This window comes from Lissotriton vulgaris, chromosome 6 (assembly GCF_964263255.1).
Source record: "Lissotriton vulgaris chromosome 6, aLisVul1.2, whole genome shotgun sequence".
Taxonomy (NCBI): Eukaryota; Metazoa; Chordata; class Amphibia; order Caudata; family Salamandridae; genus Lissotriton; species Lissotriton vulgaris.
In genome coordinates this window covers 1,712,959,137-1,712,971,955 of record NC_141694.1, presented here as the reverse complement: position 1 = coordinate 1,712,971,955, position 12,819 = coordinate 1,712,959,137, and the positions used below count along the sequence as shown (strand labels likewise).

Genomic DNA, 12,819 nt, shown 5'->3' with positions numbered 1-12,819 from the left:
ACCAACATAGTGATTTGGTATCCCTGTGCACTCGGATTTTACAATTGATATGATTAACAGACTTTGACTTTGTACAGAGTTCCTGTTGTGCTGCAAAGTCTGTTGCACCGTGTCGGTCAGTGCTCTTGCGTTACTGAACTGAATGTGATAGGAGACTCCAATCACGAAGACTTGCGCACACTTGACTTAAAACAAAAATGTTTCTTCACAACTTTATCTTAGGGTTCAATTACTACATTCCAATGTTCTTAGTGCAAGTTGATTTGAGAAACATTTTTTGTTTTAAGTAAAGTGTGCGCCAGTCTTCCTGATTGGAGTCTCCTATCACATTCAGTTCATTAACCAACATAGTACGTCAAGTATTTCTATCGACCTGTGTGTGTCTGTTAATACTCAGTCGGCATTTCGGGTCTTCTACAGACAGCAAACCAGTATGGACACCCTTTATTGTACAATAAATGCGTCAACCTTTGTGCTTGTGTTATATGAGCATTCTTTTACAATATACATCCAGCCTGACAAACTCCACTCTCCTCTGGGAGTATTTCATACAATGGCTCCTTGTATTAGTCTGGGAATCATTCCATAGGCTAGGAGCAATATCCTTACTAGCAGGGCAACTGGAATTATGTGGCAGGGGAGGGCAAAATTAAACTTCAGGGTTAAGTAAATTATGCGACAAGAAAAGGCAAGTTATACAAGGTAATATGGCACATTTTGTGATAGTATTACGTAATTATTTTATCTTTTTTTTATACTCTTGTTAACACTGTATGTGCATTGGTTGCATCTCATTACTACCAGTTTAACACCCCAAAAATAGGCAATAAGCAGCAGAATGATGTTCAGTCAAGCTTTACAAAGGCCCTTCCACTACTCTGCAACATATACCACTGCGTTTTTAGTAACCTTTGAACTGTTTTTAGCTAGACGCAAATTTTTGTTTTGTTAATCTACAGATTATGTAGTAGATGATGGATTATTTGGCAAATGCAGCAAATCTATAATTATTTGAAAAAATGCAGCGACAGCACAATTGCACAAGTCCAGTGGCCCTACCTTCTAAATACAAAAGACATTGGGAATTGGTCACTCACTAGAAAATACAAAATAGTAGCTGACAATATGTGGATCACGCTGGGTAAGCAATAACACCAATATACTTAAATAAAAAAAAAATATTGGATTTTCTCAAACAGTATACAGTATGTTGGAATAGCATTATATAGTGCAGTTAAAAAAAGGTTGCAACATTGATCACATATACATGACAGTGGTGAATATATGGATATTATATCACAAAATGCATCACACAATAAATATAAGGACAATCAAATTGCATTACTTCGGTGTTCCATTGGTCTCGCAATGTTCCACAGATCTCAAATATTGTAATAACGGTTCCCATATGTCACGGGGTCTAGATGTAGATGGCAGGTCTTCTGCATAGAGAACCAGATTGTCACGGCAATAAGTTAGGTCTTTGAGCCAGAGGGAGCTTTGTGGTTTTACTGTACTGTCCCAGGAAAGCGCCCCTCTTCGTTTTGCAAGGAGCAGAGCCACTTTCACAGACTTGCCCACCACTCCCTTTAGAAACGGCACCAAGCCCAGAAGACAAATGTGCGGGGTGCATTGCACGATCACATCAACCATACTGGATAATTTACTCGTTACCTCAACCCAAAACTCTGCAACCGCAGGGCATGCCAAGGCCAAGTGCCAAAAATCAGCTCCGGTGCCTCGGCATCTTTTACATATGGCGGCATCTCGCAGTCCATATTGAAATAATCTCTGAGGTGTGTGATCGGCCTAATGCAGGTATTTAAAATGAATGATACTCAGGTTCCCGTTGGAGGTCAAGGCACCCGTCAGCTGGCAGAAATATTCCCAGTCCGCTTGTGAAAGCTGGGGAGATAGGTATGTGTTCCATTTCTCCAGGCTTCTGCTAGGGCACTTTGATATAGTTTACGGATGAGTTTGTGGTGTGTAGGCGTAAGGAATAGTGTATGCAGCGTCTGTAACGTAGGTGGTTCTGCTGGAAATGTAGGAAAATGGGCCTGCAGCTCTCTTTTGAGTCTGTGAAGTGTGAAGAGAAATAAGGGGGTTTTGTTCTGTATGTAGTCGAGGTCGGCGTGCGATACAAATAACACCAATAATCTTGAAAAAATCAGAGCTGTGCAGAGTGTGATTATTTTCATACTGGACCTAGGCCGTTTGTAACTAAAACTCTTTTAAAAAAAAAAAAAAAAAAAGGTTGCGAGTGACTGATTTAAAATATGGGGTCTACAATTCCCACTTGGTCTTTTTGCAGGATAACACATAACCTTTGAGTAGTGGTGGTGTATGAAGGCTCGCCAGGTTGATGAGTTTAAACGTAAATGCAATTTCTCGCATTCATACATGAATTCTAAAAATGAGAGCAAGCAAACAGTCTGGAGGACTGAGATAAAAGTAATAGCACACATGGGAATCCGTTCAGATTGTCTGCTCACACGCCAGTTTACTCGCATCTTACCTGGGGCTTGCTCAGTCGCATGTCGGAGATTGCGTTCAGACAAGCTAAAACCAAGCACGTTGGCATGCTCATGGTGTGGAGTAGCTACATTGTATCTTCTTCACCCAAGATGGCCGCTGGTTAAGGATGTGTTGGTATTCATTACAAAGTGGCACCTGCCTGTGTGTTTCTAATTACTATAATGCGTCTGTGTGCGAAAAAGGTATTAATACGCCCACCAGGTTGTGCACAAGTATGCAAAAACACAAGTATGTAAAACAAAACTACAAATCTGACATTCCGCAGGCAGCGAAACACAACATACAGTGCAATGGCACTGGTAGATTACAATTCTTGGATATTTTTTTCTAGACCCCCATAGTTCTTAAGAAAAGGGGGGGGGGTTATTCTTGTGGTGCAATCTTGTGACATACCAAACCTCTTTGGCAATTCTAAATCCAAATAATCTTCAATACAAACAAATGATGGTCTATGATACATAATACATTGTGCTCCGTAGGTAAGAGTTGTAAGTAGATACAGTCCATCATCAAATATACACAGTTGTCCTGGTTATATTTGGTTACAGAGTTCAGTGAAGTGTTTATCACCTATTGAAGTAGGCCACATATTTGCTGATTTCCTCAAAACCATTGACCCATTCTTTATCTAAAAAGTGAGTCCATTTGCATTCCCTCAAGTCGAGGTCAGATTTAATATCTTTTCTCTCGGGGTCTCTTGTAACTTTTTCGATGACCAACCATCTGATGTCACTTAGGGGGTGTTTTATAGTTTTAAAATGTTCTACTAACAGGGCTCCTTGTGTTTCACAATGTGTATGTTTGCAGTGCTGGAGGATACTGGTTTTAACCTTCTGTCTAGTTTGGCCCACATACACCAAAGTACAGGGACCCCTCACCATATCAATTATATCCATACTGTTACAGTTTGTGAATTCTTTTTAGGGAAGGTTTTTGTTGGTATGCACAAATTATTTAGTCTTGTGACAGATCGCAAGCCTTACCTCTACCACATTTGTATTGACAGACTGGTGGTAGATTCAGGTGTGTGTGCAAGTCTGTCTGATCAGGTGCTGGCACTAGTAAACTGACCACAAGGTCCCTAATGTTCTTGCCATGCATGAAGGCGAATAGAGACTTGTCCATCATTTCCCACTTCAGCCTGTATTAACTCCCACTAGCGATTTTTGACTTTTCTTGATGGTATTGCTGTGTGTACAAAAAGTAGTGCAGTGCTGCTATATTGAATTTTATTTCTTAGTTCATTGGGTTTCAATGGGCCTTCCCTGGGACAACACAACACCCTATTTGGCACACTTCAACAATCCCCTGTTATGTCGCTGACATGCAGATTGCAGTTAGAAAGTCAGATTCCTTGAAGTAATGCACCATAAGGGCTCAATTTGTCCTTATCCTTAGGAATTGGCCATAGGGCAGATTATTCCTTCACCTTTGTGGATGGCGGCTCAAATGCCTGAACAATTAGTTTTGCACAGTGGGTTTTCGGTGCATTTTTGTAACAGCTCATCGTCGCATTTCTTTGGTTGTAATATGTTGGAAATGGATGTCAACATTACTGTGTATCATAGTAAACTGAATGTCAATTGATCTGCCATTTAACCAGCTCAAGATTGCTTCCAATGTGGGAACATCCCTTTAACAAATCATCTGGACATCGTGTATATATCTTCTCCAGCGAATAATGTTTTTGGGGGAAGGGATTTGACCGGGTATATATGCACTTGTACGTAATTATCCATAAAGCTGTTTGCTAAATCTTGTACAAATCCAGCTCCATAGTTACTCCCATAAATTGGAAATTTGAGTTTTTCTGAAAAACCAAAAAAATGATTGCAGCTGTGTTACGTAGTGATACTAAGAGCTCCATGGGCACCTTCTGGGGTTTCTCTCTCTAGTTTCCAATGTAGACTTGATAACCTTTTTAACGCCTTCTCTTGAGGAATGTTTGTATACAGTGAGGCTAGATCCATAGTGACCAACAACTGACTGTGGTAAAAATGGGTGGTCTTCTATCAGACTAATGACATCCAGGATTTTGTTGATAGCCTTTCCTCAAGTATCTAAATAATAAGAGTTGATCTGACAGAACCACATGTATTTTTATGTACTGCAATGAGCCCAAATTCTGAGGAGCACAGGGTAACCCCTTAAATGTATTTGTCATCTCCCTAGTCTATATGCCTGCTTGAGTGCCACTAGGTAGCGACATCTATGTTGCAAAATTGTAGCTAACATAATGGCTGCCTGTCATCTTATATAAAGCAGAAGTGAAATAAAATGTATCGCTGCATATGGGGTGAACACGTTTTGTACTTGTTCTTCATTAGAGTAATTGGGGTGCTGAGTCTTCATGGAAGTAGGTTCTGGCCTTTGTATCAGTAGTGCTGGGACTGTGAACTGCTAAATACCTTATGTCGTTTTTAAGAGGGTGCATTGGACGTGTACACAGTGGCTTACTACTTCCTGCGAATATATTACAACCACATCTGAAAAAGGAGTCCGCTTCTGTATGTCTGCAGTTTATATTGACACTACACAAAAAAGTGGTTCAAAATGTACACTTTTCAGATCTGTTGGTGCGAAGGACTGTGAAGCTGCAGTCTGTGGAATTAATGTTTCCTTTGTGTGTCGCTTGTATTTGTTTATCAGTGATTACTATTTTTTTTTAGGTTAGAATAGCTATCGAACCTTCATCTGGACTCGGGTTTGATAATTTTATCATAGGGTTATTTGATGACCCTGTCCTTATGAATACATTTTACTTAAAGGCAGTTATTTTGCATTAAGTTCAGGCCTGAACAATTAGATTGTGTAAGGCTCAGTTCTTTGCTTAAAACATACCTTCCTCCAAATCGGAGACAGGTGATGTCAGTAAGAGTGGGAGAGCATGCTGGAGCAGGAGTAGGAAAGAGGGCTACTATTTCTTCATTTTTAACTTAGAAATGTGTACGTTTATGGGAGCTGGGGGATTTCAGCTTGTAGGGAGACATTAGTTGGACCGTTAGTTATCTTTTTATTCCCCTCAGGCTAGGGATTTGCCTCCACCACAGCCACAGCTGTGGTATGGGGCAGAAAACCACTAGGGTCTTGTTTGGTAGTCAGTTGTTCACTCTTGGGAGAATCTAAAGGGCACAGAGTGAGTTGAGAGCCTAGGGTATGACACACTACTTGCGCTTAACAAGTTGCCAATGTGTGGGAAAACAAAATGTGCATGATTGGTGCCTCAGGTAAAATAGAAGCGAAGTAGGAGGCCATGAAAAAGACATTTTGGAAGACTAATTGTTTAAGCAATGTGAGTTACACGTAGGACTCCCAGGCGATTACTAAGTGCATCCGACAAGCCAGGCACTCAAAGAAAAGAAAATAACTGTGAACTAAGTGTCCAAAGACTTGCATGTGAACCTATTGGAGAGTTATCAGCGATTGTTATATTTTGAATTTGTTAATATTGCTTAAAATGCTTGGCTGATTAATGCACATTGTGTCATTGTGATGAACAGAAATTAGTGATACAAAGAGGAGTATCTTAAAAGTGCAGTTAAGAGCTATTTTAATAAAATGACAAAATGAGTTGGATGAGATCCATTGGTTTATCTGGAGACGAAGTATGGTCTGTAGGTGATGAAATGCTAAGAGTAGCATGCTAATTGGTCTGGGAAGCTATGCTAACTCAGGTGGACATGCCTAACTACCGTGCACAACATATTTATTTAGAAATAGAATGTTGTAGAGACCAATGTTAAAATATAACCAATATGTGTGTTTGTTTCCTCTAAGCAATGTCAGCTTCAGTGATGTGAATTCAATCGTTCGCTACCTTGCCCGAACAGCAGCATCGTCTGGGTTATATGGTTCAAACCTGCTTGAGCGCACTGAGGTAAGGAGCAGTAAGAAGTGTTGCATTCCTTAAGTAACTTGTATTAAGTGCTGATTGAAAGTATAACCTTGACAACCATATGAGAAGCTATGCAATTTAGCCTCAACTTGTTTTCTGTCCTCCCCAAAATGTCATCTGTATCCTCTGTGCTGAATAAAGGAATGGCTTAATTCACCAGTCGTGCTGCACGATGTCGCAAAAAAACTGCCCCTTAGCTGTCATAATTTATATCTGTAAGAAAATTGATTATTTGGTGTGGACAAGTGTCCACCTCCTACTTAAGGCTACCACCTGCAAGATATCACACAAATTAAATCAAATAAGCATGTGCCCAATCCCTGATAACTTGACACAAAGCAGTTCGGATTAAATCAAAGGCAATGTTCAAAGTATTTAAACTGCACATACACAGTAGACCAAGTCACACAAAACATAACCAATGTTATGAGTAAAATAAGTCCAAAACCACAAAAATCCAATAAGGGATACAGGAAGAAGGATTTTTTTTTTTTGATGTAGTGAAAAAAGCACTACAAACTGCCAATGATCGACTACGGAAGGAAGACGTGCTGGACCAGGACCTATGCATGATTTGAGGACAACCGTGATAAAGCACTGGTCAGATACAACAAGTCGATTAGTCCTGGTGAAAGTCTAGAAATCAAAAAGTTTTAAAATGTTCCAAAGTCCTAATCCAAAAATGGACTTTGTAATTTCTTTGAAGAAAATTTTGTTTCCCAGAGGGACAAATTTGAAATTGGAACTGCCACAGATAACTGCTGCAGGTTAAGAACTGCTGAGGCTTAGGAGCCTTAAAGTTTTTGCTTGAAAAAGTTTTAAGTCCCTAAACGATAAGGGACTTGGTCCTTTTTGCAGAAATGCTGGAGGCTTTCAAAGAGACTAATCTGAAATTCATTCTGATGTCATGCAACTTCTGGTTGGGTACTTTTCGCAGTAGGTTCGATTGGCTTAAGAGCAAAAGTTTTCAAGTTGCCAAACGTTTCCGGGTGCCCAAGCAACTACAGGAATAAACTTCTAAGCCCTGCCCACCACCAACCCAGGACATCAGGTAAGGCACTTAGAGACTCTGTATATGCCAGGATGAGGCCACCATCAAAGTCCAGTCCGAATGAAGTTGCCACTGGTCAGCTGGAAATCATAGGTAAAAGGTGCCTTGCAGCCTTTTGTGTCCCTGTAGCCACACAGGAGGTCACTCGTCTGACTCTTGGTGTCCATTCCTTTGTCCTGGGTACAATGGGAAGTAGATCCAGTCCTTCAGTTCTTCTCATAGGTCACAGACAACAGGTCCAGTCTATCGATCAATCCGTAAATTATAGAGCGCAGCAAATCAACCATGAGGGTCTCAAGCCCCTGGAATAGCACTCTGGTTTGAGGTGGTTATTCATCCGAACAGCTAGGTCTTGAGTACTTTTCTGAATTCTTGGAGCGCAGGCTGGTCCAAGCTTTGGCTGCCAGGTGTGAGAAGGAACATTCTCTGCTGTTTCTCCCGCGGATCCAGGGGTGTCTGCGAGGAAGAGGGAGGCGAATTATAGGTGTCTGATCGGTTGGTGGAGGGTCATGTGTTTGTTGATGTATGCTGGTCCTTCGTTGTGCAGGGCTTTTTATGTGTCAGTCAACATCTTGAACTGGCATCTCTTCTGGATCGGGAGCCAGTGTAGCTTCTTGAGGTGGGGTGTGATGCGGCTCTGTCTGGGGAGGTCGAGGAGTAGTCTTGCCACTGAGTTTTGTATTTGCTATAGTCTCTAAAGGAGGTGTGAGGTGATTCCTATGTAGAGTGTATTCCAGCCTCCTGGTGACACGAGGCTGCGTGATGGGTGTTCTAGTGTTTACTAGGAGCCATCTGACGATCTTGCGGAGTATGCATTGGGTGTACAAGTAGGCAGATGATTTTCTTGGGTTCCGAGGTGAAGGTGGGAGACGGATTCTCTGGGTTCTTCCAGTCAGATGTGAGGTTATCCATTTAAGAGCGTCTCTCTGGATTTCGACATGGTGAACGTGGGAGATTGATTCTCTGAGTTCTTCCAGTGAGGTACGAGGGAGTCAATTTGAGCAGTGCCTTCCTGCATTCCGATGTAGTGGCGTCTGTCAATCAAGAGGTGATGGGAGAGTGTCTAAGGCGGCTGACAGGTCAAGGAGGATGAGAGCTGCTGTTTCACTGCAGTCCAGGAGAGCCCTGATGATGCCGGTGGCTGAGTTCAAAGCTGTCTCGTGCTGTGTTTGGCTCTGAATCCGGATTGAGAGGGGTCCAGGAGGTCACTGTGTTCCAGGTGTTCAGTGAGTTGTTGGTTGATTGCCGCCTTTAGAACCTTCACTGGAAAGGGGAGCAGGGAGATGGACCAGTAGTTCTTTGGTTCTGATTGGTCAGCAGATGGTGTCTTCGGTCCTCTTCTCTTCTTCCACAGATCCAGAAGGTATGCTGAGGAAGGCTAGGTGAGGGTCCAGCTTGGAGGCGTTCACCAGCCTTTGGGTGGAGACACCTCTCTGACCAATGGAGTAAATGTTTCAAGGCCCTAGCCTTACCCATGTTGCCTTTAGTTTCTGTTTGCCTTACTGCAAACAATTCCACAGTACACCCTATTCCCAAAATCCAGGATTGGAAACTCTTCTCCCCCTGTGCAGAGTCTGTGTGCCCACCCATAGGTATGGCCAGGATAATGAGCAAGTCCCTTCCTCTATGGTCCTGAAAACGGGAAGCAACACTTACAACACAACTTTTACAACGCACTACCTTTACAACGAAACTCTTACAACGCAACATCCATTACAACGCATACCATTACAACACAACCATTACAACGCATGTCACTACAACACATACCACTACAACGCATGTCATTACAACACAGTCATTACAACGCATACCATTACAACGCATACCTACACTATCCAACACTTACCCTACTGTTGCACCCCCTGGAGTTAGAATAGTGATTTTTACCCCTACACTATCCAATACTTACCCTACTGTTGCACCCCCTGGAGTTAGAATAGTAATTTTTACCCCTACACTATCCAACACTTACCCTACTGTTGCACCCCCTGGAGTTAGAATAGTAATTTTTACCCCTACACTATCAAATACTTACCATACATGCAATGTAATGGTATGCGTTGTAATGGTATGCGTTGTAAATGTAGTATGCGTTGTAGTGGAATGCGTTGTAAAGGTAGTTTCAAAGAATTTGTTGTAATGGCATGCGTTGTAATGGAATGCGTTGTAATGGATGTTGCGGTGTAAAAAATGCGTTGTAAAGGTATGCGTTGTAAAAGTATGCGTTGTAATGACATATATCCCCTGAAAACTGGTTCTGGAAGCTAGCTTTCTTCCCATTGGGTTGGTGCCAGCCTCACTATGGGGACAGAAGCCTTTCCAAACAATTACTTGTGACAGGGAATGCCCTTTTGAAGTAAATTAAGTTCCTGCACCCACCCGGACTAGTCTTTCTGCCAGGGGGAGAAAACACCTCCCCACTGTAGGGCCATAGTCCCTGCTCTCGGAGCAGTTTTCACACCTCTTTTACACTTCATTTCGGTGGTACAGGCTGGGCAGTTTCTGGAGAACAAATGTAAATTAGCCCTCAGCAGCTTCAAGCGGGGTAAATGTAACCTTTAAAAAAGCTACATTTCCTATATATGTAATAAAAATTTGACTACCATTGGATTGGATTGGATTGGATGTTTATTAAATATAAAAATAAAGCTTTGAATGCAGCCTGTCGATGGTAAAGGTCAACAGTTATAGATTAAATTGTGTAATATATACTTTGATTTTTCCTATGTGCCTGTTACATCCCGACCTGCAACAATTTCATTTTAGGCCTAGTCGCTGTGGGAACATGTAATTTCTAATGTAACAGATGTTTCTCTCCTAATTATTTTGCCATACCTTTTGGTCACATGTTAAAAGGGTGAATCGACCGCTCTGTGCGGAAGGGGTTAAGCTGCTGCTGTCTGGCTACACAGGGTTGACCTGAAGCCATATTTTCAATGCACTGTAGTGGATGGCACAGTAGGTGCCTTTCCATTCAGTTGTCTATTTCTGCCCCATATACAATGGCCTTATAGAAAAGTTCAATGTGGCAATCATGTTTTAAGGCAATAATAACACGTGTAAGGGCTCTGAGCACATCCACTGTCTGGATATGGGTGTCCCGGTGCTAGAGTTGAAGAGTACCTGCATGTGAGTACCCCGCCAGCTTGTTTTCGCATCTGTTTCCTGGAAGCTAATTACCATGCAGATGTGTAGGGCTCAGGGAATGCAATGTTGGCGGAGAGCAGAGATGTTTATTTGCAATTCATGTCCCCATCGCTTCGCTGGCATTTGATACCTCCTTTTTGAGCAGATATTAAGCTACGGGAACGATGGAGGGCCAGGGGCCGAGACTGGAGGTGCTGCTCTCGGTCAACACTGCCCGTGTGCCGCGCCTTAACGCGGTGCGTGACCGGCCCGGAGCTGTAAACTGCGGAGGGCTGGGACCTGCTGCTCTGTTGCCGCTGCACGCGTGCGGCTCTCGCCTTGCGTAGAACTAGGCCTGAAGCTGGGATCTAGGAAGTGCTGGAGCATTTATTGCAGCACTGTACTCTGCTGACCCTGCCCGTGTGCGCGCCCCTTCAGTCGTGTGCGACCGGCCTGGAGCTGGGAACTATGGAGGGCTTTGAAACTGCTGCTCTCGGATTACGCTGCACGCGTGCGGTTTAGGCTTTGAGAAGGTCTGAAGCTGGGAACTAAAGGGCTAAAGCAGATATTGGGGCGCCGTACTCTAAACTGCCCGCAGGCCGGGTCCCCCCCACAACCCTCTTCCGAGCCTGGAAGAGAAGAGGACAGGCGCCACCTTGCTCTTAGGCGGCTGTTGGCCCAGCACCGAGGTTTGTTAAAACCCTGGAGCCGCGGGAGCTATTTTGGGCGCGCTGCCGCCCGGCCACATCCCTGCAGGGGGCATAGCTGTGCGTGGAGCGAGGCCGGAGCGTTGCAGTAAAATGTTAAACAACCTTCAGTTTAGAGGCTAATACACGAATATCTAATTAGGGCAATTAAGTACGTGACCCGCCATATTCAGGTAATTGAGGTAATATAAATTCTATGGTCATGTTGTGTTCCCTAGCGAGTACCCCACCGACTCCATGTACGAGTTAAAAGTGCATGTAACTTCCCTCCTGTACCAGCTATGAAGACGCAAATACATTTGCGTCCAACGTTAACTTGTCCTCTTTCAGACCCACCATGAATGGGTTTGATGGTCCGTTCCTAAGTATGCTATGCCAACGTCTTTTTGAAGTGTACTCCTACGTTTTTCAGCCTGGCTGAAAGTAGGCCCTGAATCTCTGCCACCGAGCCTCTTTTCTGGCTTCTGACTGCGAGGGCCTCTGCCCAAGCAGCCCCCGTACCCGTGAACTCTGACTTACTTCTAGCGCGGCCCTCCGTGCTCAGCTCAGCCTGCTGCCTGCCAAGATTGACTATAACCTTCGAGTTATCTGTTTTCCTCCCCGAAGATACATTCCAGCTTGCTAGCTTCAGTAAACATCCTTCCTCAGCTACAGGGCTAAAGGGCCGACCTGTCTTTATGCAAGTAATTCATAGCCTCTGTTGCCATGCTTCCATGGAAGGCCCCATGCCCCCACGCTTCTCATACAGACACTCAGGCGCTTATACACGCACTCACAGCAAGTATAGAATAGCTTCTGCTCTAGAGACCTTTCTGCCCAGATAGCTTAGTTCCTAAACATCAGATATCGGATATGATAGAAGCACAAGTTGATCTGACATGCCAGACTTCTGTCTCTTCCCGTCAGTGTAAATGTCAAGTCCCCTGCACCCCGTCTATCACACGTCATGCAGCTGCGCACGCATCCAAGCTTTCCGATTTCTGCTGACATTGCAACATTCTGTTAGCACCACCCCTTGGTGCCACCCACTTACGTCACCTATCAGTGACGTTTTCTAGCACACACCCTAGTTCACGCCTAGTTTACGCCTCTTGATGATGTACTAGCACCACGTGTATACTGTTATCTTGTCTTCTCTCAGCTGTTACGCCTCTTACATTGAACATTATGATGTAAATCAAGTATATAAGCTATGTATTGTCAATAAACGTTGGCGCGCTCATCTATCCCTTCTGACACCCTGTGTGGTGGTCAGAACATGATATCCTGATTCCTTTATGAGGAATAAAACCCTTAGAAACTCTTACACCACGGACTCTGTTTTCCTTCATTCCGATTGAGTTATTATTGATTAAGTACTTACCTGCATAGAAATTAAGAGAGTAAATTAATTATTTACATCATTTTGGCGCCCGAATAGGGACCCCTCCCCCACCTCACGCGCCGGAAGGTGCGTTGCAATCCGTGTCCCCTGCCATCAGTTAGACGGACAACACGTGTAC

At 43.5% G+C, this 12,819-nt stretch overlaps 1 protein-coding gene across 4 annotated transcripts in view; it reads left to right on the top strand.

Annotated features, from left to right (window-relative positions):
• Positions 1 to 12,819, top strand: part of EPRS1 (glutamyl-prolyl-tRNA synthetase 1) — a 470,400-nt gene that overhangs the window by 13,189 nt on the left and 444,392 nt on the right. For all 4 annotated transcript variants that reach the window (XM_086927918.1, XM_086927917.1, XM_086927914.1 and 1 more), the window contains exon 3: positions 6,313 to 6,412. In XM_086927918.1, the coding sequence (XP_086784044.1) occupies positions 6,313 to 6,412 (100 nt within the window). The remainder of the gene's footprint in view (positions 1 to 6,312; positions 6,413 to 12,819) is intronic.